The sequence below is a fragment of the Sinohyriopsis cumingii genome, chromosome 2 (genome assembly GCF_028554795.1).
Source record: "Sinohyriopsis cumingii isolate HCF-2022 chromosome 2, ASM2855479v2, whole genome shotgun sequence".
Taxonomy (NCBI): Eukaryota; Metazoa; Mollusca; class Bivalvia; order Unionida; family Unionidae; genus Sinohyriopsis; species Sinohyriopsis cumingii.
In genome coordinates, this window is record NC_142962.1 from 8395545 (window position 1) to 8422986 (window position 27442).

At 35.2% G+C, this 27442-nt stretch overlaps 1 protein-coding gene across 1 annotated transcript in view; it reads left to right on the forward strand.

The window, feature by feature from the left end:
* The window catches only part of LOC149804312 (galectin-9C-like), a 69415-nt gene extending 42596 nt beyond the window's left edge, over positions 1–26819 (forward strand). Inside the window, exons 9-12 of the mRNA XM_089932174.1 lie at positions 23009–23097; positions 23881–24085; positions 25071–25184; positions 26233–26819. Of these exons, the coding sequence (XP_089788300.1) occupies positions 23009–23097; positions 23881–24085; positions 25071–25184 (408 nt within the window). The 3' untranslated portion in view covers positions 26233–26819. The remainder of the gene's footprint in view (positions 1–23008; positions 23098–23880; positions 24086–25070; positions 25185–26232) is intronic.
* The last annotated feature ends 623 nt before the right edge of the window (positions 26820–27442 follow it).

The window sequence follows — 27442 nt, forward strand, 5'->3', positions numbered from 1 at the left end:
TATCATCTACTTATAAGGTAGCTTGCGACAAAAGATCCAGACTATCGTCTACTTATAAGGTAGCTTGCGACAAAAGATCCAGACTATCGTCTACTTATAAGGTAGCTGATGACAAGAGATCCAGACTATCGTCTACTTGTAAGGTAGCCTGCGACAAAAGATCCAGACTATCATCTACTTATAAGGTAGCTTGCGACAAAAGATCCAGACTATCATCTTGTTATAAGGTAGCTTGTGACAAAAGATCCAGACTTTCATCTACTTATATGGTAGCTTGGGACAAAAGATACAGACTATCATCTACTTATAAGGTTGATGACAAAAGATCCAGACTATCGTCTACTTGTAAGGTAGCTTGTGACAAAAGATCGAGACTATCGTCTACTTGTAAGGTAGCTTGTGACAAAAGATTCAGACTATCATCTAGTTATAAGGTAGCTTGCGACAAAAGATCCAGACTATCGTCTACTTGTAAGGTAGCTTGTGACAAAAGATCCAGACTATCATCTACTTATAAGGTAGCTGATGACAAAAGATCCAGACTATCGTCTACTTATCAGGTAGCTTGCGACAAAAGATCCAGACTATCGTCTACTTATAAGGTAGCTTGCGACAAACGATCCAGACTATCGTCTACTTATAAGGTATCTTGCGACAAAAGATCCAGAATATCATCTACTTATAAGGTAGCTGATGACAAAATATCCAGACTATCATCTACTTATAAGGTACCTTGTGACAAAAGATCCAGACTATCATCTATTTATAAGGTAGCTTGCGACAAAAGATCCAGACTACCATCTAGTTATAAGGTAGCTTGTGACAAAAGATCCAGACTTTCATCTACTTATAAGGTAGCTTACGACAAAAGATCCAGACTTTCATCTAGTTATAAGGTAGCTTGCGACAAAAGATCCAGACTATCATCTACTTGTAAGGTAGCTGATGACAAAAGATCCAGACTATCGTCTACTTGTAAGGTAGCTTGTGACAAAAGATCCAGACTTTCATCTAGTTATAAGGTAGCTTGCGACAAAAGATCCAGACTATCGTCTACTTATAAGGTAGCCTGCGACAAAAGATCGAGACTATCATCTAGTTATAAGGGAGCTTGTGACAAAAGATCCAGACTATCATCTACTTATAAGGTAGCTGATGACAAAAGATCCAGACTATCGTCTACTTGTAAGGTAGCTTGTGACAAAAGATCCAGACTATTATCTACTTATAAGGTAGCTTGCGACAAAAGTTCCAGACTGTCGTTTACTTGTAAGGTAGCTGATGACAAAAGATTCAGACTATCGTCTACTTGTAAGGTAGCTTGCGACAAAAGATCCAGACTATCATCTACTTATAAGGTAGCTTGCGACAAAAAATCCAGACTATCGTCAACTTATAAGGTAGCTTGCGACAAAAGATCCAGACTATCGTCTACTTATAAGGTAGCTGATGACAAAAGATCCAGACTATCGTCTACTTGTAAGGTAACCTGCGACAAAAGATCCAGACTATCATCTACTTATAAGGTAGCTTGTGACAAAAGATCCAGACTTTCATCTACTTATAAAGTAGCTTGAGATAAAAGATCCAGACTATCATCTACTTATAAGGTAGCTGATGACAAAAGATCCAGACTATCGTCTACTTGTAAGGTAGCTTGTGACAAAAGATCCAGACTATCGTCTACTTGTAAGGTAGCCTGCGACAAAAGATCCAGACTATCATCTACTTATAAGGTAGCTTGCGACAAAAGATCCAGACTATCGTCTACTTATAAGGTAGCTTGCGACAAAAGATCCAGACTATCGTCTACTTATAAGGTAGCTGATGACAAGAGATCCAGACTATCGTCTACTTGTAAGGTAGCCTGCGACAAAAGATCCAGACTATCATCTACTTATAAGGTAGCTTGCGACAAAAGATCCAGACTATCATCTTGTTATAAGGTAGCTTGTGACAAAAGATCCAGACTTGCATCTACTTATATGGTAGCTTGGGACAAAAGATACAGACTATCATCTACTTATAAGGTAGCTGATGACAAAAGATCCAGACTATCGTCTACTTGTAAGGTAGCTTGTGACAAAAGATCGAGACTATCGTCTACTTGTAAGGTAGCTTGTGACAAAAGATTCAGACTATCATCTAGTTATAAGGTAGCTTGCGACAAAAGATCCAGACTATCGTCTACTTGTAAGGTAGCTTGTGACAAAAGATCCAGACTATCATCTGCTTATAAGGTAGCTGATGACAAAAGATCCAGACTATCGTCTACTTATCAGGTAGCTTGCGACAAAAGATCCAGACTATCGTCTACTTATAAGGTAGCTTGCGACAAACGATCCAGACTATCGTCTACTTATAAGGTATCTTGCGACAAAAGATCCAGAATATCATCTACTTATAAGGTAGCTGATGACAAAATATCCAGACTATCATCTACTTATAAGGTAGCTTGTGACAAAAGATCCAGACTATCATCTATTTATAAGGTAGCTTGCGACAAAAGATCCAGACTACCATCTAGTTATAAGGTAGCTTGTGACAAAAGATCCAGACTTTCATCTACTTATAAGGTAGCTTACGACAAAAGATCCAGACTTTCATCTAGTTATAAGGTAGCTTGCGACAAAAGATCCAGACTATCATCTACTTGTAAGGTAGCTGATGACAAAAGATCCAGACTATCGTCTACTTGTAAGGTAGCTTGTGACAAAAGATCCAGACTTTCATCTAGTTATAAGGTAGCTTGCGACAAAAGATCCAGACTATCATCTACTTATAAGGTAGCTGATGACAAAAGATCCAGACTTTCATCTAGTTATAAGGTAGCTTGCGACAAAAGATCCAGACTATCATCTAGTTATAAGGCAGCTTGTGACAAAAGATCCAGATTTTCATCTACTATAAGGTAGCTTGCGACAAAAGATCCAGACTATCGTCTACTTATAAGGTAGCTGATGACAAAAGATCCAGACTATCGTCTACTTGTAAGGTAGCCTGCGACAAAAGATCCAGACTATCATCTAGTTATAAGGGAGCTTGTGACAAAAGATCCAGACTATCATTTAGTTATAAGGTAGCTTGTGACAAAAGATTCAGACTTTCATCTACTTATAAGGTAGCTTGTGACAAAAGATCCAGACTATCATCTACTTATAAGGTAGCTGATGACAAAAGATTCAGACTATCGTCTACTTGTAAGGTAGCTTGTGACAAAAGATCCAGACTATCGTCTACTTATAAGGTAGCTGATGACAAAAGATCCAGACTATCATCTACTTATAAGGTAGCTTGCGACAAAAGATCCAGACTATCGTCTACTTGTAAGGTAGCTTGTGACAAAAGATTCAGACTATCATCTAGTTATAAGGTAGCTTATGACAAAAGATCCAGACTATCATCTACTTATAAGGTAGCTTGTGACAAAAGATCCAGACTATCGTCTACTTGTAAGGTAGCTTGTGACAAAAGATCCAGACTATCATCTACTTATAAGGTAGCTTATGACAAAAGATCCAGACTATCGTCTACTTGTAAGGTAGCTTGTGACGAAAGATCCAGACTATCATCTACTTATAAGGTAGCTTGTGACAAAATATCCAGATTAAGAAGTAGCAGCAGAGAGGTTGAACAGGCCACTTAAGGGAATGGTCACCCGTGTGTTTAGACCAAAAAAAATAGTGACCCTTCATAGAGGTCAATACCACGTCTACGATTATTGTTTGTCGCAAACAGAATTGTAGACAAACCCTCTTTGCTGCTATCAATCTTGGGAATCATCATCTGAATCATGGGAATCTTTTGTTTTGTTCTTCAAGTAATATTGAAGTTCTGATGGTGGTTTTTCTTTTTTTGGATTTATGTTCTTTCTTTTTCTGTAATAGTTCATCAAACTTCTGTATCGATCTCCACCGCAATTTTTGCAAATCCGATATAATCCTCTAACGCCGTTGTTACATCCAACACAACTTCGTGAACCAGCATGAGGATTTTTCTTTAAAATATAATTATGTTTTTTACAATATTCTCCACGACACCTTTTGTTGCATTTATTTGTTGTTCCTTGAATTAACCACGCACAGTTGTTCATTATATGAATGATATCTGTTTAATTAAATTTACACCCTCTCTGCTGATATCAATTAAAAAATTGTTATATTTAAAATAATGGTACATCCAGAATCTCATACTGCAAGAATGGCACGAGAACGATTAGAAGCAATTAAAAAATTTCTTCCTGTCAGAGACTCATTTAGAAAAAATCTACAAGCGCAGCAAGAAGCACAAGTTGAGTACGAAGAAGAAACTAAAAAACTGTTTAAATCCGTCACTGCAGCTACTGAAAAGGTTACAGCTGTCATCAAAGAAGATCTTCTTCCGGTATCAAAACAAACAGCAGAACAAACTGAAAAAATAGCAAGAAGAACTAAACAGACAAAGAAGATTTTACGAGATCTTCCACCTGGCATAGCCAGGGAAATAGCTGCGGCTCAACCTCCACCTGTCGGCGAAGAAATACTTGAAAGTATTGGAAAACTTCGTACTGAAGTCGCCGACGTGCAAAAAGAACATGCACCTGAACCCGAACTAGTAGAAAAAAACATAGAATTGATTGCAAAATTTGGGGGGTGGGTGGGTTGTTGTTGAAGAAATTAGAAATACTAAAAGAGAAAAATTACCCGAAGCAATATTAAATATACTATTTAATAAATCTAGTATTTTAAAACCCCATTATGAAAAAGTAAATGATGATAATCTTACTAAATATATCTATCGCGTATATTACAACAAAAAACAAGCTAAAGGTCAAGAATATAAAATTATTAATGAAGAAGTAAAAAGACGTTATAGTGAGAGACTGAAACAACAAGAACAACTCGCCCAGCAGAAACTTCCTCCACCTTTACAACAAATAGAACAACAGCAATTGATGTTGAAACCATCTAGAGAGAAAAGGAAGCAGATGGCAAAGGAAATGAAGCAAAAAGCAGAAGAAAAATGGAAACAAGAAGAAGAAATATTTAGAGATATAGAAACTAAACAACAGGAGAAATTACGTTCACTGGGTAAAGAAAGAGATCCTCCAAGCGCTGTAGGAAGTGGGTTCCTGACTACATCAGAAGGAAATAATTTTATTTGTCCTGATAATATCCTCAATGACGTGTCACGGTTAGAAGTTCTCATAGGAGGAAAACGTGCCGGAAATAATTCACCAGAAATAATTAATGAAGCAGCTGATATTTGTCGGCGATTATTTCAAGGTGGTATCATGGATATCGGAGTTTACCGAGAACTTATCGATGAACTTGTTGATGACTAATTGTTAGATAAATGGTAAATTAAAAAAGATGATCATACATAATAATCATCGTAAACCTGTACATGTCAGAGCGGTGAACTCACGATTACCAATCTACAGAGCTACTTACGGAGATGGGCTTGGTGATGTTGTACGGGGATTATTCACAAGGATAGCTTCAAAAGCAGCACCTATTGCAAAACAAACGATGAAAGCTATCGATATTGTTCGTGAAAAAGCTCCTGGAGCAATTGTCAATGTTGCTGGTAAGGCGTTCTCGGCAATCAAAGAAAGACTAGCACGATTATTGCGACGAAAACAACAACCACCAGTGAAACTGGCAAGTACTGAAATTATGCCCGCAGACGTAAGTAAAATAATAAATCAGGCTGCAAATCTAAAACTAGCGGAATTATCTGGAGGCAGAAAGAAATATAACATCAAATTTGATAGATCAAAGACTCAGTGAATCAGGAAATAATATTTTAAGCATGATATCAGGAAGTAGAGTGTCCAAACCCGCTTTTCGTGTTAGACGAAAATAATTATAATAAAATGTTTAAACGTGAATCCGATGAAGCATATGATATGGAGGCACCTGTCCTTAAAGATGAATCGGTGCGTGATTATCAGTTTTATTCTTATGAGGCACGAATACCAGATCAACGTGGAAGAATTGAACTACAAGTTCATGATACAAGTAGATACTTTTTACCCGCTTTTCTTGAGGTAGAAGGTACAATTATAAAAAACGGATGACACTAATTACGGAGGTGCAATAAAAGTTGGTTTTGTCAACAATGGGATTATGGCGTTGTTTGATAGCGCCACTTATATGATCGATGGAACAAATATTGAATCGATTCAGAAAGATGTAGACGTTGCTACAACAATAATAGGATTAGCAAGATATTCTGATGATTATACAAGATCAGCAGGTCCTAAAATGATGTTTGTGAAAGATAACTCCAATAACCCTGAAAGCGATCCGTATAATATAAGACGACCAAGAAATTTTGCCAATAACGCTGATGCTGATGTGGCCCCAGTGGTTCATGGTTCTAGCGAAAATTTCAACTTGGGATTTGCAGCACGTAGAAGCATGTTGATAGGAGACAATAGAAGATTTTCATGTGCAATTCCACTATCGCATATTTTTGGATTTTGTAGAAATTTTAGAAAGGTTATTTTTGGAGCTAGACACACGGTTGTTCTTGTGCGAAAAGGTGATGATAACGATGCTCTGTGGAGACCTATTGGTGATGCTGGTAAAGTAATATTGTCTAAACTTTCACTGTGGATGCCGGTAATGACTCCAACGATCGCAGTAGTACAAAAATTAATTTCTTTCATGGACACTGGTGGTAAATCCTTATTGTCATGGTTAACAACAAGCACAGATAGTATGCAAACTAACGTTAACGGTCAGTTTACATGGCATATAGCATCACAACAGGGTGTTTCTGCACCGCGACATATTTTTGTTGCGTTTCAGGAAACTAATCGATTAGGCTCACAAATTCACTCTCATATGATATTTGATAAACTAGGTATCACAGATATTTCTTTACGGATAAACGGACAACAAGAACCAACAGAAAATATACAACTAAATTATGAGCAGAATCGTATAGGACGTGCATATCATCGTTTAATGTCATTCATGGGACGTGATCAAAATGTTGATACCGGTTTGCAAATATCACAATATGATTTCAGAACTTGGTATCCGATTTATTATTTATCACTGGAACATCTTGATCTATCAAAACAATCTGTCGTTGATGTACATCTGAAAGCAACATTGAATACAGGTGGTGCTAATTATAGAGCAATCGCGGTCTTACTCAGCGATAAAGCCATGTTACTTGAAGGTGGTAGTGGTCGAATGAGAGTCGTTGATGCACCAGTGGAAAATCTCTAATTATTCAGAAAAATATTATTTATATAAAAATGTCGTATAGTCATGTTAATGTTACTCTGACTCCCGGTCAGGTCAAAAAGCTTCAATCAAAAACCATCAGCAAATGCGGAACTAAAATGTCACTAAAACGAGATCAGATGGGTGGTGGTCCAAACAAATTATCGTTGACAAATAATCAGATTAAACATTTCAATAAAGCCCTAGAATCAAAAACTGGAGTTCAATTACGTCTTTCTCCGAACGCCATCAAAGACATGGTTAAAACGGGTGGTATATTTCCACTTCTTGCGGCTATTCCAGCGTTAATAGCTGCTGCCGCTCCAGTTGTAGCAAAAGCAGCCGCGTTAGGTGCTGTTGGAACAGCTGCTGAAATGGCTCTAAAGAAAGCAACTGGTGGACGATATGGCAAAAAAAAGGGACGCGGTCTAAGATTACCGGGATCTCGCTGGGGAAGCGGTCTGAGGCTCCCACGTTAGATGTTCCAGCATCAAATTTTGATTTACTTGATGCTGCTAAACGATTAAAAATAAAGGCCTTTAGAGGTGTTTTTATGCCAGATCAATTACCAAAACAACCGAATAAACTCGAAACAGGTATTATTAATCTAGACTCGACTTCAGGACCCGGTACTCACTGGGTATCATACGCGGTTGATCCACGTGGAATCGTTTATTTTGATTCGTACGGGTTAGTTCCACCTGCTGAATTTATCAAGTATGTCGCACCACTCCACGCAAGAACCAGAGGTTCCAAAGTTTGGTATTCAACGCTACCCACACAAACAATGACAGATCCGCCAATATGCGGCCGTGAAGTAATTAATGTACTCGACGCTATATCAAAATCATCCAAACCGCCACATAAAGTTGTGCATGATTATACAAGCAACCGATTCGTTGCGCGTAAAGCGTTTTAAATAGATCTTGGATCATATATAATGGTTGATATTTACGGAAGAAGATCTTCCCGCGTTAAGAGAAAATCCGGCGATGTTGATCTGTCGAAGTACGCGACTAAAGATGAACTCGCTGATATCATGAGCCTGGCTGGAGTTGATCCAGATGAGGTCGTTATTTTTCAAGATCGATATGGTAAACTAACAACGAGTAATATCAGATGGAATGATATAGTTCGACGAGTACTTGGTGCAGTTATGGATAATATTCCCGTGTTTACTGACGGTGGTAGAATCAGAGATTCAAGTGTATCATTTGCAACAATTAGAAATGAAATTGCAAGAAGCGTTGCTAATCGTGTGAGAAATACCGGTGACACAATGACGGGTGAACTCAGCATGAACGGAAATAAAACAGTAGTTTTAAGAGATCCAACATCCGACGAAGATGCAGCAACAAAAAAATATGTCGACACCGTAGATGGTAAATTATCCACGCTGCGGGCCGAGTATGACGTTCACGTGGGCGCTTTTGCAAGATTTCGCAGAAACCATCAAAGAACCGCAGAAGAATTCTTCGGCACTCCGCACTCCGTTGACATAAATCTCGCTGATATCAATACGAACATCGACAGGATCAAACGAACACAGCAAGACATCGTAGCGGGGATTCCTGAGATCGTTAATAAAACCAATTTGATTAAAAAACCAGCCGGAATAACTCCTGGGCATATCACAAACATCGTATGCACTGTATCATCGGGATTCGCAACATGGTCGCAGCAAAATAAAACCATCAAATATACCGCAACAGTCACTGGCGTGTACAGGTTGTCTGTATTCAGTGGTGCAAAATTTGAAATATTTACAACGTATCTATGGCGTCATTCAACGGATAGGTTTTCCGGAGTTGTATCTGTTATATTAAATAGCGGAACCGAAGAAATATTTATTCTTGAGGCAGATGATAAGACATTAGACTCAACATCTTACTGGTGGTTTTTGGAATTTGTAGCTGAAACACCTCAATTGTTTACTGCATAAAAATATATGGACGGTGCACAATACAGATACAATCAAGCGCGTGAATGGCAGGCGGCGCTAAAAGATCGAGTCGAACAATATACAGTAAAAGTACAAAAATATCGACGACGATTAGTTATCGTGGACGTGATTGTTTATTCAGTATCCGCTGTTGTTGCTGAAACCGGTGTGATATTATCAGCGGTGACAATGATGGCAGCAGCAGCCGTAACTATTTGTATTTCAGCAGCAACAACGATTGCAGGTGTGCTTAATATCATCACAAAAAAAATATGCACCTGCACGAATGAAAAATTATCCGATTACATGATAAGATTGCATACAGCGACGGTCGCATACTCGAAGTTATCTTCGTTGTTATCAGCGAGTCTCAGTGATAGAAATATATCTGATGTCGAATTTTCAATGATGACTAAAATATATCACGAAGGTATCGGTATTAAAGATACAAGTACTAATAATGACAGAATTACTCCAGCAGATCGTGACTAACACAACTCCGCCAAAGATAACGATGATCTCGGTAAGTTCAACTAATCCTGAATTTAGTATTAACTTTCCTACTGCAATTCCAGTAAAAGAAATAGCATTAGCTCAATTACGAGTATATTACAGCTGGCCAAATATCAGATCAAAATCATTTAATGGTACACCAGCAAATAATTTGCTTGTATTTGCTAACAAGAACAAACCAGATGGTACTCCTGACTGGATAGATGTTGGAATACCCACTGGTAGTAATGAGATCGAACAAATCAATGAGGAATTTCAACGTAGAATAAAATCAATAACCGGAAAAGAAGCAAAAATATCAATTAACGTTTATGAACCGACGCTGTCCTCGACGGTTGAGATACATTCTCCTGATTATGCCGTTGATATTTATCAATCCACGATAAGATCCGTACTAGGTTGGCCTGAAATTCCCCCGGTGTATGAAGGACCACCAGAACCAAAACGAGCTGATTTTACGTCAACAAATAGATCTCGTCACGATATTGAAATGAATTCAAATTGGTTAGATTATATAGAATTAAAACCAGAGGTGATGGGGGAGAACTTTATTTTGATCCTGTACTTATTTCTTATAATCTTAATAGACGTATTATTGCTTCGAATATTGATTCTATATTTTCTTCAATAAACTCAGACCATACAATACAGTTAAATAGTTTACGTGATAGTTTTCGGGAGTATTTATCTGATTTGACATCTGCGCGCGATAATATCATCAGGTACATAGAGGTTTTAAATTTTATAGTTGATTCTTCTGAAATGATCTATAATAGAATTATAGATGTAGTTCTTAAGTCATCAAGCGATTATAAAAAATCCTTCGCAACCAAGTACAAAATAGCCGAAGCTGATATTGCAACATTTAAGTTCCCTGATTATAATCCAGATAGATTAAGAAAATCTGTCAATGATGTTATCGATGAACATTTTCCTAAAATACTCGATGCATGGAGAAAACTAGCCCCACCTCCAACTGTTCTCAGATATAATAATGATCCACATGGCGGCGGCAGACACGTTTCTCCGGGAATCGTTAATATAACCAGCACGATTGTGGTCAATCTGGTTTGTGACGTAGTCGATGGCAGCTATCAAATAGATCTCGGAAAATCAAATCAGACTCAACAAGGATATATTTTATATACATTTACACCACAAGTTCCCCCTGGAAGTTTAATCGTGCAAGAACCAACTAATCCTGTGTATCTGCGGTGTCACAATAATATGTTAACACGAATAAATTTTAAGCACACAGACCACCTTAATCGCTTAATTGACATGCGTGGAGAAGAGCTTGTGATAAATCTGTATGTGAAATCTTAATTAGTCCAGTAAATGTTATATAATGTACCAGCACGTGATTGTTTTTTATACACTTGAAAAACGCCATCAGAACAGTGTTTTCAAAACACAGAGCAATTTAGCGTTAATTTAGTTATTGATGAATACGGAAGCGAGAACAGTTAGATGAGCTCCGCCGAGAACATATTATCGAGATCAGATTCTAAATTATACACACTCCTATATTAAAGTTGATCAACTTAAAAAAATAAATAAATATAATCACTGATGGGATAAATTAATCAATTTTGTACACAATCTGATGGGGTAATTGGTACTGAAAATTACACAAATTAATCAATTTTGTACAATCTGATGGGGTAATTGGTACTGAAAATTATACAAATCAATCAGTTTGCTAATTCTGATGGGGTAATTGGTACTGAAAATTATACAAATCAATCAGTTTTCCAAAAAATACTACAAAAAATATATTGTATTATTATTCTGAAATATTTTTATTATTATTCTGAAATATTTTATTCTTTTTGTGAATCAATCTGATGGGGTGGTTGCTACTCAAAAGTATGCAAATCAATCAGTGTGCTAATTCTGATGGGGTGATTGCCACTTAAAAGTACACAAATCAATCAGTTTTGTAATTTTGATGGGGTGGTTGGTACTTAAAAGTATACAACTCAATTAGTTTTCCAAAAAATATTTGTAAATTAATTCTGATGTGATGTACAGTGAGGGAAATTATACTACTACTCAGTCGTTACCCGCTGACATAATTTTTCTTAAGTATCTTATGCGGGTACTGATTGTTTTTTTTTTCATATTCGCTGGATAATTCCGACCTGATCTTTTCTATTGCAACAGAAAGAGGAATAAATTCATTTACTTGATCATCGTTCACCATAGCCAGTGACTGAAACATAGCTGCCTGAATCCGCTTTATGAAGTTATATTGAGATGATAGAACATACTTATTTTCATTTTTAAGTTCTTGTAACGTTTCAAAATCAGATATTATTTTTTCAGGATTTAGTTCATCAGATATATTAATTCCGTTTTCTTCTAGTTTTTTAATAGCAGAAATAATGTCTTTGATATTTTCTTGGTTCATTATATAATATGTAAATCTTTAAAATGAAAATAAATTATCCCTGAACCCCTATCGAGTCTTTAGCGAGTTCAAGGTACAGGTACACGAAACACTACCCCCGCTATGAGAGCCCCTAACCCGTCAAACAACGGTCTAGAGGCCCAAGAGGGTGTGTTTGGTGAAGATATACAATGAAATGGATATATACAATGAAATGGGTATGTACAATGAAATGGATATATACAATGAATGAATATATTATGAAACGAGTTTTTTTTAGCAAGTTCATTAAGTATCAATGAAATGGGTATGTACAATGAAATGGGTATGTACAATGAATGAAGGGCATTACAAACATATATTATGAAACGAGTTTTTTAGCAAGTTCATTAAGTATGAAATGAAATATATACAATGAATAAGTGAATAAGGACGGCACAAACATATACGCTCAGCAAAAACCCACCCACCATAATCAAGCCCGTGGGTGATACGAAAATATGTATCAACCCCCGGTTGATACTTGGTTGAGTTTTGCTGAGCGGGGGGATCTGGCGGAGCCCCCAATTATTATAAAAATCGCAATTATGCGCAAACCACCGACATGTTGTCAGCCATGGGGATTCGATCCTGGACCGCGAGCGTCACAGTCCAATACGATACCGATTGAGCTATCAAATCTTGTTACAAACATATGCTTCGAAAGTTAATATATAGCTAATAATCATTGAAAAGGAACTAATTTCGAATAATACAATTCTGAATTCAAGAAATACGTTTATATGATATATTTTCACCAAACAAAGCTAAATTAAGGAATTTCCTATTTACTATACCACGCCATGTATGATAGAACATCCGGTCTAGATCATCTAATTGCTAGACTGGTCAAAGGGAGTTTACTCGATAAATAAATAATCACACATACATACACAATCTCGCATTATATTTCTGCACTGAACAAGGAAAATGCACTGATTTTTAATTCCAAACACTATCGTGGACCTATGAGTCAGTACATTGCCACACGATACAGACTAGACGCTGGATTCTGCACTCAGTAGGCTGGAATATACATGTCGGTTAGGTTGAAATATACATGTATTCTATGTGTTGCATTCCTTGAACAAACAATAGATAGCAGTGATGTCCTAAAGTATACATGGTTATAAGGTGGGTCGAATGCGCTGTTCTAATAGGGCAGAAAAATACACGAACGGTAAGTTAGAAATCTGTAATGCATACTGTATCCACCAGGCATCACAGACCTTGGATGTTGTATATGATTATGACCATAAATTACCTCCCTTTCGTGAGTCAAAAAGTAAGTAGTATAATAATGACAATTTCTGACCCCTCCCCCCACAAAATAAATATAATTTGAGGTGGTGATGATAGTTAACAGTACTGAAAGGTGATTTTCTGCTTATATTTTTTTGAGAAAGCAGATCTGGTTATATTTTCTGCTACTCTTTGTGCTGAATATGAGTGAATATCAAAGTATTTCGCAGCTGAACATATCGAACGAAATATAATTACTTCGCCAGATTCTGTGTTTGTGGAATTTACCGCCCTTCTAGAAACTGTCTTACATCTTCCAGTATTACCACGTGCAGAGTTCTGACTTTGCGTGACAACCCTCAGATTGGATAAGGAGTTGTTCTGAGGATCCCCGTCAATATGATCAATAACAAGAACATCTTTGATCACTCCGAAGAAACACTCATACGTGAATCGATGACAATGATACATTTTATTTCTTCCAGCGTTGAACCTTAGATAGCCAGTATTAGTAACATTACCAACTGGTCTCTTCAACCTACAGTGTCTGATCATGCCATTACGATCTGATTCATAGTTTGTTATTGTGGGATGTGGGACAAATATATTTTGCTCCATATATACAATAATATTATTTGTTTAAATCATTGTTTGTCTGAAATCTTGATATATAATCCTCCACGGATTTTATAGCGTTTTCACTATTATTAATGTTTTTGTCATAATATCTTTTAAGTTCTCCGAACCGTTTTCCACCGCACTTTCCACATAATTCTGTTTTTCTTCGCACTCCAATACCACATCGCAGACACGGTATTGGTCCTAGACTTCCTCGTCGTATACTTTGTGAGTGCATCCAACAAAATTCATTTCTGCAGGATTTGTTGCATCGATTTACTGAGCCGATCATCAACCATTTGCATTGAGACATTGTATATACATAATTTTCTTTATTTAAATATTTGTTTTAATTATATGAATGAGTTTGAGAGATTATCCCAAACTAGGCCTGTTAAATATAAATTCAACCTCGACAGATTATCTCCAGACTTGCCAGTACGAGATCTGGTTGATCCGAAAAATAAAGGTTTGATCAATAAAATTCACGACGCCAAGAAAGAATTTTACACGGATGGTGCATCTCATACATGGTCAACGTTCAAGATTATACGTAATACTGACAAGGACGCCACAATGAATGACAAGCGAGCGGCAACTATCATTAACTACATCGCTGAGTATGAGGGCAATCAAAAATATTTCTTCAGAGTAAAATTTATTGTACTAACAGAAACAGGTAGTTGGATTATCCGTGACAAATATGATCCTGTCCTTGGTAATAATAAAATCGCCATATTAAGTAAAAATTCCAGACCGGGTCTATTGACGGGTATTGACAAACCGTATTATGAGCGAGCGTATCCTATAACAGCGGTTATTTATGGAATCTATGAGATAAATAAAAAACCCAACGTTGATAAACTGACACCCATGAAATTTTCAAGGTTAAATTGTGTAGCCGAACGAGTAATAGAACACTTTACAAACGCGATGCGTGGAAATGGATTAACTGATTTAAGACGTAAAAAAATAAACTCGTGGGCTGATTCAGTTAAGGATACCGGTGCTACAGTAAAAGATGTTGCTGAGTTAGGAAAAATATTAAAATTTCCAATAACCATAGCGACAATAACTGCAGAAGTACTGTACGAATCAAAATATAAATCAAAAGGAGCTCCAATAAATATTATTGATCATAACGCGCACGCATGGACCAGCGCAGTAACAATATTTCCACGTGATCGAACTATTAGATTTTACCCCTCAGAAAGTATGTTTGATTTTATCAACGAAATAAGTAAAAGCGATCCTGTATCGGTATGGTTATTTAAAAGTAATGAGGAAGGTGGATTTGATCAGTTTGTTAGACCAAACGGTGAAATATATCGAACAGAATCTCTCCACGACGAGATGAAAAATCTCACGGAGAAGTTTTTAGAGTGCAAGCACTCCGCGGAAAATACTGACAAATTACTAACTAATTGCTTTACCGTTCCATCTGTTGCGGCTCATTTCGCTAGAGAAAGAAATTCATGGAAACCAACACGATTTGATTTACTTGAAGATGTACGCGCAAGTTGCGTCGAATACGGACATGGCGGATTGTGGAATACCAAATATAATTACAACGATGTTATTTCGGTTGATATGGTTGCATGTTATCCAGGAAGTTTTCTTGGATACGGAGATTGTTCTGTATACTTTAAAAGATTCGGTCACCCTACAAACGAGATGACGCGAGTGGCAATTAATGGACCATTACCTGATTTTGATCTGACTGGATTCGCTTGTGTTGAATCATTCGAGTTTAAGGAAAATCTTCACAAGATTTGTTATGTTTGGTTTGGTAGACATTTTTGTGAAAAACGTTGGGCGCCTATAGTTTTATTACGATATTTGCTAGATTGTGCGGTACTGACATCATTTGGTGGTTAGTGAGGCAATTATATCATATCACGCGCAGACCGAAGTTTGGTTGCCCATGCCAAATTCTATCAGTGTTGATGAAGTTATTAACGAGTAAAAGGAAAAATGTCCTGATGTGTCCGAAGATTATATTATCAAAGAAGCTCCTAAAATTCTCGAGATTAAACTCAAAACCGCAAAAGATCTCGGTAGAAAAATTATAGGTAAATTTACTCAGGGTGGTGCATATGATCATAAAAGACATCACACACGATTAATTTTAGATGATGCCGAGTACGATTTTATAATCGCTGATACAACAGCGAGAAATATATTTGTAAATCGAGAAAGTGTTTATTTATCCGACGGAACAAATTGGGTACGATCGTTAGTTACATAAATGATATCTCCCCACAGTATACTCATCTAAGATCTTCCATGTTGGCTTATGTTTCTATAAATTTATTATCGATGATTAATAGATTTCCTGAGACCGCAGTCAGAGTCGCAACAGATTCGTTTTATATTTCGAGTAAATATTTAGAGTCTGTTATGAAATTTACAAGTAATGATGAACGATGGAGTTCGTGGAGAATAAAAAAGGAAATATTACACAATTATACAGAATCAGCAGATGTTCCGATGAGACATTTTTATCGTAAGTGTAATAAAATATCAGAAATGTCGAAAGCGCCATCGTTGAGTGATCCAATAACTAGATATAAGACAGTATATCTCAATGGACCTGGTGGATGCGGCAAGACTCGAGCGATTAATGTTTTTAGAAATTCAGATATGATCGTGTTGACACCCACACATAGACTTGCACGCGAGATGAAACAACGGCAAGTACAATCGTGCACGTATCATAGTTTCTTTCGGTGGCGCGGGGATACATGGACTCCTGAACGAATGGGAGAAAAATATATACTTAAAATAATTATTTGGGACGAGATATGTACGGTGTCATTGGATACATTAAAAATGTTTCTTGATTGGTTGTTGACGAAAAATACCGCTGTGGTGGTGTGTGGCGATCATGGTCAACCGCCGCCTTTTGTTGGACCATCTCCACATGATTGGTTAAAAAATTTCGTCGATTATTACGAAGAAATAGATGATGATCATAGAGCTCTCGATGCAAATTTAAAGGAATTTAAAAAATTAATCAGATTACAATCAAACAAAATTCAGTGTGAAATAATACGCGGACTAATCTCAGAGACCTCAATGAGTGATTTTTTAAATTTATGGAGACCCAACGATTTGATCGTAGCAAGCAGAAAAATTAATCAGAGACGATTTACAACAGCAGTTATTTCAGCTGCATAAAGAAAAATATTCAGAATTACCCGTACCGTTATGTTACAGACCATCAGATACACGAAAACAGAATAATAATGTTGATATTCCAGGACAGACTGAGAATCAAAATCTCGTATTAAATGATATTGTCGCCGTTGATATCAGTGTGATCGAAGATGCATTACACGCTGACAAATCTCCATGGGTGTTGGGATACGCTATGACGATCCACTCGTCTCAGGGATTAACTATTTCTGACACACGAGTCTGGATTTAAGACGATCACATCGAGTGGTCAAATTTAGTTTATTTAGCGGTATCGAGGGTAAGAAATATATCTCAATTACGTAGAATTATAATTCCTGAAATCGTTAATAAATTCAACGTCATCGATGATGATATATTAAGAAAAAATTAATCGGATACAAACAATCTGATAAAAAAAATAAACGCGACTTTGATCTTGATGTTTTGAATTTATTATTGAGTTAAAACAGCAGCAGAATAATCATTGCGCAAAATGCAATTGTATAATGTTATGGTGGTATTCGAGTAATGATTCAAGACAATTTACCGTAGACAGAAAAGATAATAGTCGCGGTCATACACCAGAAAATACCATGTTGACCTGTCTTGAGTGTAATCGACGTAGAGGCACCAGCGCCTTGGATGCTGCCACTAGTGCTAGTTAAGTGATCGCGGTGGTAATTGTGTATCCGTGGGAATTATTTGTAGTTGTTCACGTACAAATCCACGTTGAGGAGCAGCCGAATCTAGTCTGTAGATTGCAGGTCTACCTGGCGATCTTGTCACGGTGGATATTTTGTGAGTGGTAACACTCCAAATAGGATCAGTCGCTCTCGCGCTACCACCTTCAAGTTCACCCGGTTCATATAAATATCTAACTGTAACATCATCCAATATTTTTTGTTTTTCAGTACCTTTTCGTTGTGTTGGTATATTTTTTTTTGTGACTGCGCTAATGGGTTTCATGTTGGTTGTTCGTGTGATCTTGCTATTTAATGCAGCTATCACGCTTGGTAATCTTGCAACCCATTCGCGAGATCTTTTACCTTGAATAAATTCCTTAGCATATAGATATCCAAATAACCGCTCAGCAAGTGTTCGATTAAATCGCTCAACAATTGCCTGATCACGGTGAATTGCAATATGACCTCGTCGTATTTTGGTATTATGTCGTTTCATCAACGATGATACTGGACCAAGAAACTCCTTACCAGGATCAACCTGTAGCAGCTGTGGTCATCGCAGACCACCTTGTGGTCCACCACCTCGTTGATAAATTCGTTCAAACGCATCGGCTACTTCAGATGATGTTTTCGTTGATAGCGGCTCTGCCTCTTTATATCTACTTGCAACATCAACCACAGTTAACGCGTACTTGTACGTTTTTCCACGCACAGTATCATGTGGTAAAAACAGAATATCTGCTTGATGAACTTCATTAGGAACACTAACATCGAAATACGCGTACTGAATTCGTTTCGGTGGTGGTAGATAAATTTGCCATATTGCTTGTTTGGATAACCACGCGCTAGCAGTAGAATGTTTAATCGCTGCTGCATCAGCGAGTTTACCAATTGCTGCTTTGCCCCTCCAATATCCTTTTGGTGAATAATAAATTAATTCCATTATTAATTACCAGCCCCAAACGCTAATTTACTTTTCATCGCGGATCTTACTAACCAATTAGCTAATGATTCTCTGATATTTTTATTTTTTTATGGAATTCTGTTTGGGACAAACAATAATCGTAGACGTGGTATTGACCTCTATGAAGGGTCACTATTTTTTTGGTCTAAACACAAGGGTGACCATTCCCTTAAGTGGTCTGTTCACCCTCTCTGCTGCTGAAGTAACATGCTAATGAAGAACAATAAAAAATATTTCGTTCAGTAAGGATCTATAAATCAGGGAAGAAGAGAAAGAATTAATAATTACAAGGACAATCAGGTTTGTTAACAGGCTTTGTTTCATCGGACAGTATATAGAACAGCTAGCTAAGAAATAAATGATGAAAAAATAGAGAAACAATGGAACATTTCAGAGAAGTGAAATCCAAATATTAGAGGCAACACTTTTACTTACGTGATAATATTAGAGGCGACACTTTTACTTACGTGATAACACAAAAAAACTTTATATGATTTAATGAAACAGCTATACCGCCAATAAAAGTTCAAACCTTAATTAGTTAACAGAACATATATACTGCCAATAAAAGTTAAAGCCTAAATTATTCGATGAAACAGCTATACCCTACACTGGCTATCCATTCGATCCAGAATCAAACACAAAATTTGTTCTCTGTGCTACGTTTCACTGACGGAATCCAGTCCAACATACCTATCCGACCTCACCCATGTGTACACACCAGGAAGATACTTACGCTCCTCTTCTGACAATCGTATACTCATTATTCCCACTATGAAAACGAAGTCATACGGACAACCTTCTTTTGCATACCATGGCCCAGCAACGTGGAATGAATTACCCACTGAACTTGGACACAAAGACACAGCGATCCTATTCAAGAGTGCTCATAAAACTCACTTATTTCGACTGCAAGAAGAAACTTAAAGACCTAATAATATTTCCTACCTTAAATATTTTCAGCATGTTTTTATGTTTTCTAATTTCATGGTGTTTGTTTGTTGTAATCATATCATTATATTTTTGTTTTTGTTGTTATAGGTGTTGTCTAATTTTGTAAAGCGCTTAGAACTTCTAAAGATTAGGCGCTATACAAAGTCCTCATTATTATTATTATTATTATTATTATTATTATTATTATTATTATTATTATTATTATTATTAATATTAGTATTATTATTATTATTATCATTATTATTATACCGCCAATAAAAGTTCCAGTAAACACAATATGCACACGATGCTATGAAACATAATAACCTCAAAATTCCATAATATGGATAAAGTTGGATTGATGATATGGGACATTTTTGAAGAATATCTTAATGACTGTATGAATAATTCCAAACTAGATATAGCGTAATTTTACGGTGTGGAATGAGCATGATACTAAATTGATATTCCAAAGCAAGTAATGTATAATACTGGAACAAACTTAAGATAAAATAAAATTATGAAGAGTACGAAATAATAAGGTCAAGGTCATATAGTATGCCCATAAATAATAGCAATCCTAATTGATAGAGGATGTCCCAATATATGTCAGTTGAAAACCTTTGATTGGCAACTGATCAACAAAATTGATGGGCGGAAAATACAGTACAATACACGATAGGAGGAAAGTAGTTCCAAATATCAGACATCCTTATTCCTTGTTGCATTTTACAAGTGGATTTGTTGATTGCATTACACTTGCATTACGATGTCAAGGGCTATCCATTAACTCCAGAGAAATTCCAAATGAAAATGATTAATCACAGTTATGGAAGAAGTTTATAAATGTTTACAGGTGTAGAAACCAGCAGTAACAAAACAAAAAAGGTACATTGCAAAATAAAAATAAATGTGATATTCACTATAAAAAATCTAAAGCTTTATATATATAAAATTGATTGTGTAAAACTGAACCAATACACAGAGTTGTCTTGTTTTATTAACATCAATAGCTAAAATCTTACATTGAACCAAATGCGTGTCAAAGGCAAACAATTAACAATGGTTTGGGAAACACTTTTTTAAAATAATGAATAATCTGTATTCGGTAAGCAAATGGATAAATTGAAAAAATAAAAACAGTTAAAAATATTGCTCAAAATTAAATAAAATGCCAGAAACATGTATGATTTGCAATCACTGCAACTGTGGAGGATTTGGTGGTGTTAGTCAGTTTGGAAAGCAATAAAATAAATTAACGAAATCAAATTACGGAGGCTTTGCAGCGTTAAAGTTGTCTAAATGGGTAATGTATAAATTTTACTACAACAAGTTGAAACACAAATGCTATATTTACTATTTATTTATAGCATTTATGTCATCTTTACTATTTATTCATAGCAATTGTTATATGTACTATTTATTTATACCATTTATGTTATCTTTACTATTTATTTATATCATTTATGTTATATTTACTATTTATTTATTGCATTCATGTTATCTTTAATATTTATTTATAGCATTTATGCTATATGCACTATTCATTTATACCATTTATGTTATCTTTAATATTTATTTATAGTATTTATGTTATCTTTACTGTTTTGGTTGCCAGACTGGCATGTCAACAAGTGAGTCACCTGCAGCTTCTTTGGCTTTTGTTAAGTTACTATTTTAGGTGTTTTGGCTAAACATAGAGACTTAATTTTTTCATTCTCACCTTCCATTTATCTTGCAAAAGAATTCGAAATGTAAACTGAATATAAAAAGGTTGGTTTTAAGCCATCTTTCAGTGGTACACCAAGTAGTGTAACATATATCGAACTTGGAGTTGCTATGACAATGCTTTCATACATACAACTGCATCAACAGCAAATCAAGAAGTACACATTATCGTTTGACGCATTATTTGGCATCTGAAGTGTTATGTGTATTTAATTTGCATTGTGTGAATGACCTTTGAACAAAGCTTGGAGTTTGGAGGAGATCGGGCCTACATGAATAATGTTATTTTTTGTAAACAGTGTTTCGCACAGCTAATTTTTTTGTCTACGATTTTTAATAATCATTGTGATACATCAAGACTGTTAGCACATCATCACTTTTCTAGGCTATTGATACATCAGCACATTCAAGATTGGAATTTATTCGAAGCACCGCTGGAATTCATTCAAAATACTTTATACTTTTGGATTTGTGATAGAACTTTTAGGACTATTTAGGAGTTAATGAACAGTTCTGTAAGTTCTTTTTAAAGTTTTACATTTTATTGTAAGGAAGTAAATTATTTGTTGAATTTTACTAAGCTTTTTGGTTTTCAGTCTTTTCTGTTACTTTGTTTAAGACCACAGAGTAGTGACAGAAGATTCTTTAGCCTCTTTACTCTTGAAAATAATATGTTTGAATGTTACTAAAAACTAGCATTCATTGCATGTTACGAAGTATCATAATCTGAATGACAATAATCCAGTGAAACATCTAATTCCATTTTAAGTCTAGTAGCAATCTTATAATTTAGGATATTTAGGAGAAATTTCTATATTAATGAATGGAAGAAATACGAATTACTGATTTGAAGAAATCGGCCGACCAATGTTGCTACAATGTATATTATATCATTTGACAACTACTTGGTGACTTTAGCATTTTTGGCATTGAGGAATTTTTCATAGGCCTTCTCGATTTGTTTCTCATCCATTTATTTCTCGTCCAGTTTTTTCATTGAAATATTTACCCATTGTTTTATTTGATATTCCACTTGGAGTTTCTATTTTCAGTTCCTCTTTGTTCTCTTCAAGCTTTGTAGATAATAGCTTGTGTCATGGGCATGTGCTGAAAACAATGTCGTGGTTGGCATGTTGCCAGAGGTACGTTTTGTTACTCTTGTATCAACAAATTCCAATTATCATTTCTAAGTGGCTCATGCCTCTTTATCAAAGATAAACTCATGCTTTTTATGTCTGGCGGACACTCTTTGCTCATGATTCTAAGGCACAACTATGCTTCTAGTACTGCGCAGCATCATTGATATTTAAATAGCCAAAAATGGACGAAGGTGGTGAGGTGCTGGATATATATATATATATATATATATATATATATATATATATATATATATATATATATATATATATATAGAGAGAGAGAGAGAGAGAGAGAGAGAGAGAGAGAGAGAGAGAGAGAGAGAGAGCGAGGTAGTTTTAGAATTTATCAGTTTATTTAACTAGTTAAAAACCAAATGGGTTCACAAAAACTTACTTTTGTTTACTCGAATAGGACCTTCCATATTATGAGCATTTACCCGGAGGCGTTAGACCAGGCAGTTGGATTATTGTTCAAGGAACCCCGAAAAAGAGCAAGGAAAGGTAAAGACTACAAAATAAGTACTTAACTTTAATACAAATAGAAATAAAAAGAAGTTCCACTTTGTAATATTTGCCTGAAAAGTCACATGATTTGTCACATGACTACTGTGCTATTTAGGTTAATATACCCATATTAGAATTTGTATGTAACACCATAATAACACCTCATTACGTCACAAATGACAGCCTGTAGGGGTAAGTCGTAATGACTGAGGTATCCGTGTGTATTTTGAATGAACTTAAGTGCACTATTCTGCTGTTTCAACACATACAATCTGTCATGTGATAAATATAACCTTTCATGTTTGCTTATTCCAAATAATGTATTTGAAACTCGTCAAATAATGTTTGTGTTTTGCTGTCAGTGGCTTGCATTGGCGAGAAATTATACACCTCGTTTGATAAACTTAATTTATCTATGTATGGAGATTTTCTTGCATTTTCAAGTTGACTCGTTCTGATGTACCTTCAGACTTACACATATAATAAACCCGATTTCCTCTATCTTTACTTCGTTTGTCCTTTGTTAAAATATTTGCATGAAAATACATTGTTAGTGATAAGAAGGCCATAAGAGATATTAACTATTGCAGTCATAAAGGATTCATGAATCTTGTATTTCGCTTCTTGAAGAGAAAATAACAATATTGAAAGAGTGCTGCCAAATTAAAAACGAATTTTCAGTTCTCGACCAGGAATCATCGTGTTGCAGTTATATTATATACTTTTAAAAGGGTGAGTCGTGTAATGTCACCTGTTACATGTTATTTTGTCCATTTTTAGATTTGAAATTAACCTCCGTTCTGACGCATCCGAGGGCAGTGAGATTGCCCTACACTTCAATCCTCGCCTAAACGATAGTGTGACAGTCCGGAACTCATTTGAAGGAGGTGCGTGGCAAATGAAGGAGCGTCACCAACCAAACTTCCCCTTCGAGAAGAAAGATACTTTTGAGATCGCTATCAATGTGCAGTCTGATCGCTTCATTGTAAGATTTGATTTATTTTTTTGGTTCACACAAATCAAAGAAATTATACAGTCCCTTAGCATTTTACGTGTATAGGATTGTCTCTTCCCCAAACTGAAAGCACATTGAAGATGTAGAATTTGTACATGAAGTCCTCAACTACTGGTGCCTGTATGATTCTGCTCCTTTCCATATATATATATATATATATATATATATATATATATATATATATATATATATATATATATATATATATATATATATATATATATATATATATGTGTGTGTGTGTGTGTGTGTGTTTGGTATGCTCAGATCTGCGTTCGTTCTGATTGGTGTTTTTGTAATTTAACATAGCCCATCATTGTTTAACATACCGGAAGTGTATAGTGTCCAGACTCAATCCAAATAGACAAGATACAAAGCAACAGAGAAACGTCGACTAAAAATGGCCAATAATAATAAGCAACTTCCTTAAATTGTACATGTGAAAACAAAAATCTGAAATGTTCCCTTTACGATAATACATGTTCTAAGTGGCTGAATGTACCAACGATATAGGAAAATTAGCAAGGAATCGACGAGGAAACAGATTTAAAAACATGCAAGTTAGTCACATTGTGTTAATTGCTTGAAGGGGAGCGGAATGATGTTGTCAGTGGTGTCCCTTGTTTACTGGTAAAAGTGATTGCATGACATATTGATCAGTTAGATTTTTTAAACTGGTTTAACGCGTGCAGTTTTGCAATGTTGTGCTTGCTGCTTGCGTAAATTTTTTCTATGTAATAATTGATCATGAAAGAATAGCTATCACGCATCTAATGTTTTGTGTAAATATTTGATCTAGCGCTCAGGCAAGACTTTGAAGTTTCAGGTTGAAAACTCACCTCATATGCATACAGCAAACCACGTATGCCTGTATTATACTGATTATTGTTTATGATAGTAGCTGATATCATGGAAGGATGATGTTTGATGTGTGACACATTTCTTGTTTATCTAGATCTATGTAAACGGAGAGCACTACGTCGACTTTAACCACCGTTTCCCTATAGAAAACATTCGTTTCCTACATTTGACTGGATGTGCTGACTTCTTTGAACCAGAATTTTACTAGGTGAGGTCCCTAAATTGAAGTCTTTGTTCACATTATAAATAATTAAATAAATAAAATAAACAAATTACATGCTATGTATTTTGTAAAAACCGCTTAGTTTCGCATGTACCCTATATTATAGGGTGCCCCGAAATAGTTTTCATTTGAGATGTTGATAATATATTTTAACTCCTAATAATAAACTACTATGATGGGGAACTAGATACAAGCGAAAATCCGCCCATGCTCGTATTTTCATGGATTTTCGCCCGTATCTAGCTACGATAATCGGGGAGGGGGTGGGGGCGACCATATGGACATTTTTATACTTAATTAATAATCGATTTTTTAGAATATTATACTAGGTTTAAGAAACAACAACAAAGGATTAAAACACAATACAGTATGTGTACCTTGTAACCTACAAATTTAACATATATGCCCAGTGTCACTGGCTATTGCAACTATGTATCATTGATATTATGAACGCTGTAGATAGATCCCAAGGAAGGCGTAAACATACCGTTATGACGAACCAGGATACTGTAGATTACTTGGCACAAGTTCAGTTTTAATGCTTTCATCCAACCCAATATGGTTTTCTCTCTCACTCCAGATTTGTGCTTATTTTGTCATTTACGCACGAGAGGGGAATGGAAAAAAGAAAGGATTCTGATGAAATTGTGTTCCATTTTAATATCATTTTGAAAACAAGGACTATTAATACTTTTTATAGTTATTTTCATATGTCATTTATGATTAAAGAATGGGTAGAAATACATCATTGATCTATAGGCCTGCAGTTGAAAGAATGTTTATATGTTCGTATTATTGCACCATGCGCGAATCACAATTTGATATACCAGTAGTATTGGTATATCAATTTACTTTGTACCAACACTTTAAATGCCATGTTATTTTTAATATATATATATATATATATATATATATATATATATATATATATATATATATATATATATATATATATATATATGTTTTTCATATTTATAGACAGGATACGATGTTAATAATATTACAGTCCTTGTGTTTTTATCTCATCCTACAGGAGATCAGTGGTCTATACTAGCAAAGCTGGAATCCTGGCATCTCTGATATATGCTTTATCAGCTACTGCTAGTTTTGTACGCTTCGCTTCTTGACATTTGACCAAGGAATTAAAAATGCAGTTTTTATTTTACACACATGTTAATTAGGTGTTAGTTAATTTGTTTCAAAAAGAACAAGAAATAAACAACGAAGCAAGCAAATAAGAAAACAACCAATCAAAAACGATTTGCATATTATATGCAATACGGCATTGAAATCTTAGATCTTAGCTATATCCATGTATAATCTATTCGTACAAGAAAACGATCTATATTTATTTTAGTTTTGGAAAATATGAATTATTTAAATTGAACGCATTTGCACAATTTATGCATTGATGTATTGTTTTATTATAGGATAAATTATTATGTATAAACTTGCTATTAAATTAAACGAGCAGGAAGCACAAAATGACAATCTGCATGACGAATTAAAAAAAAGTAATTCAGCATGAAATTAGGTGGAAATCTTTGTAAAATAGTTTTACTAATAGCAAAATCGATATTGATTATAATGAAAGAAATAAAAAAGGTGTTTACAACCATAGCAGTGCATTGTCTTATTTCCTTAGAGTGAAAATCTATTCTCAGTATCAATTATACAGTCCTGATTTGTAACCCATGCCCTGTCAAGACTATTTTTTGTTAACTTGGGAAATGTTATATGTAATGTTTAATTTTGTTACCTGGAAAATGTTATATGTAATGTTTAATTTTGTTACCTGGAAAATGTTATATGCAATGTTTAATTTTTTTACCTGGAAAATGTTATATGTAATGTTTAATTTTTTTACCTGGGAAATGTTATATGCAATGTTTAATTTTTTTTACCTGGAAAATGTTATATGCAATGTTTAATTTTGTTACCTGGAAAATGTTATATGCAATGTTTAATTTTGTTACCTGGGAAATGTTATATGCAATGTTTAATTTTTTTACCTGGGAAATGTTATATGCAATGTTTTCATATTGCATATTAATAGATATTTTAACATTTTACTTTTTTTAAGGAAAATTTTAGATTTTGTATTATCAATGTGTTCCAATCATTTTTTTTTTTTTGCAATCTGAATTCAAAGAGTACAGCAGAAACTACACATTGTAAATAATTCCGACTGCGAACTATATCGATATTATACTATGGTAAGGTAAGTGCATACAGGTAAAAAT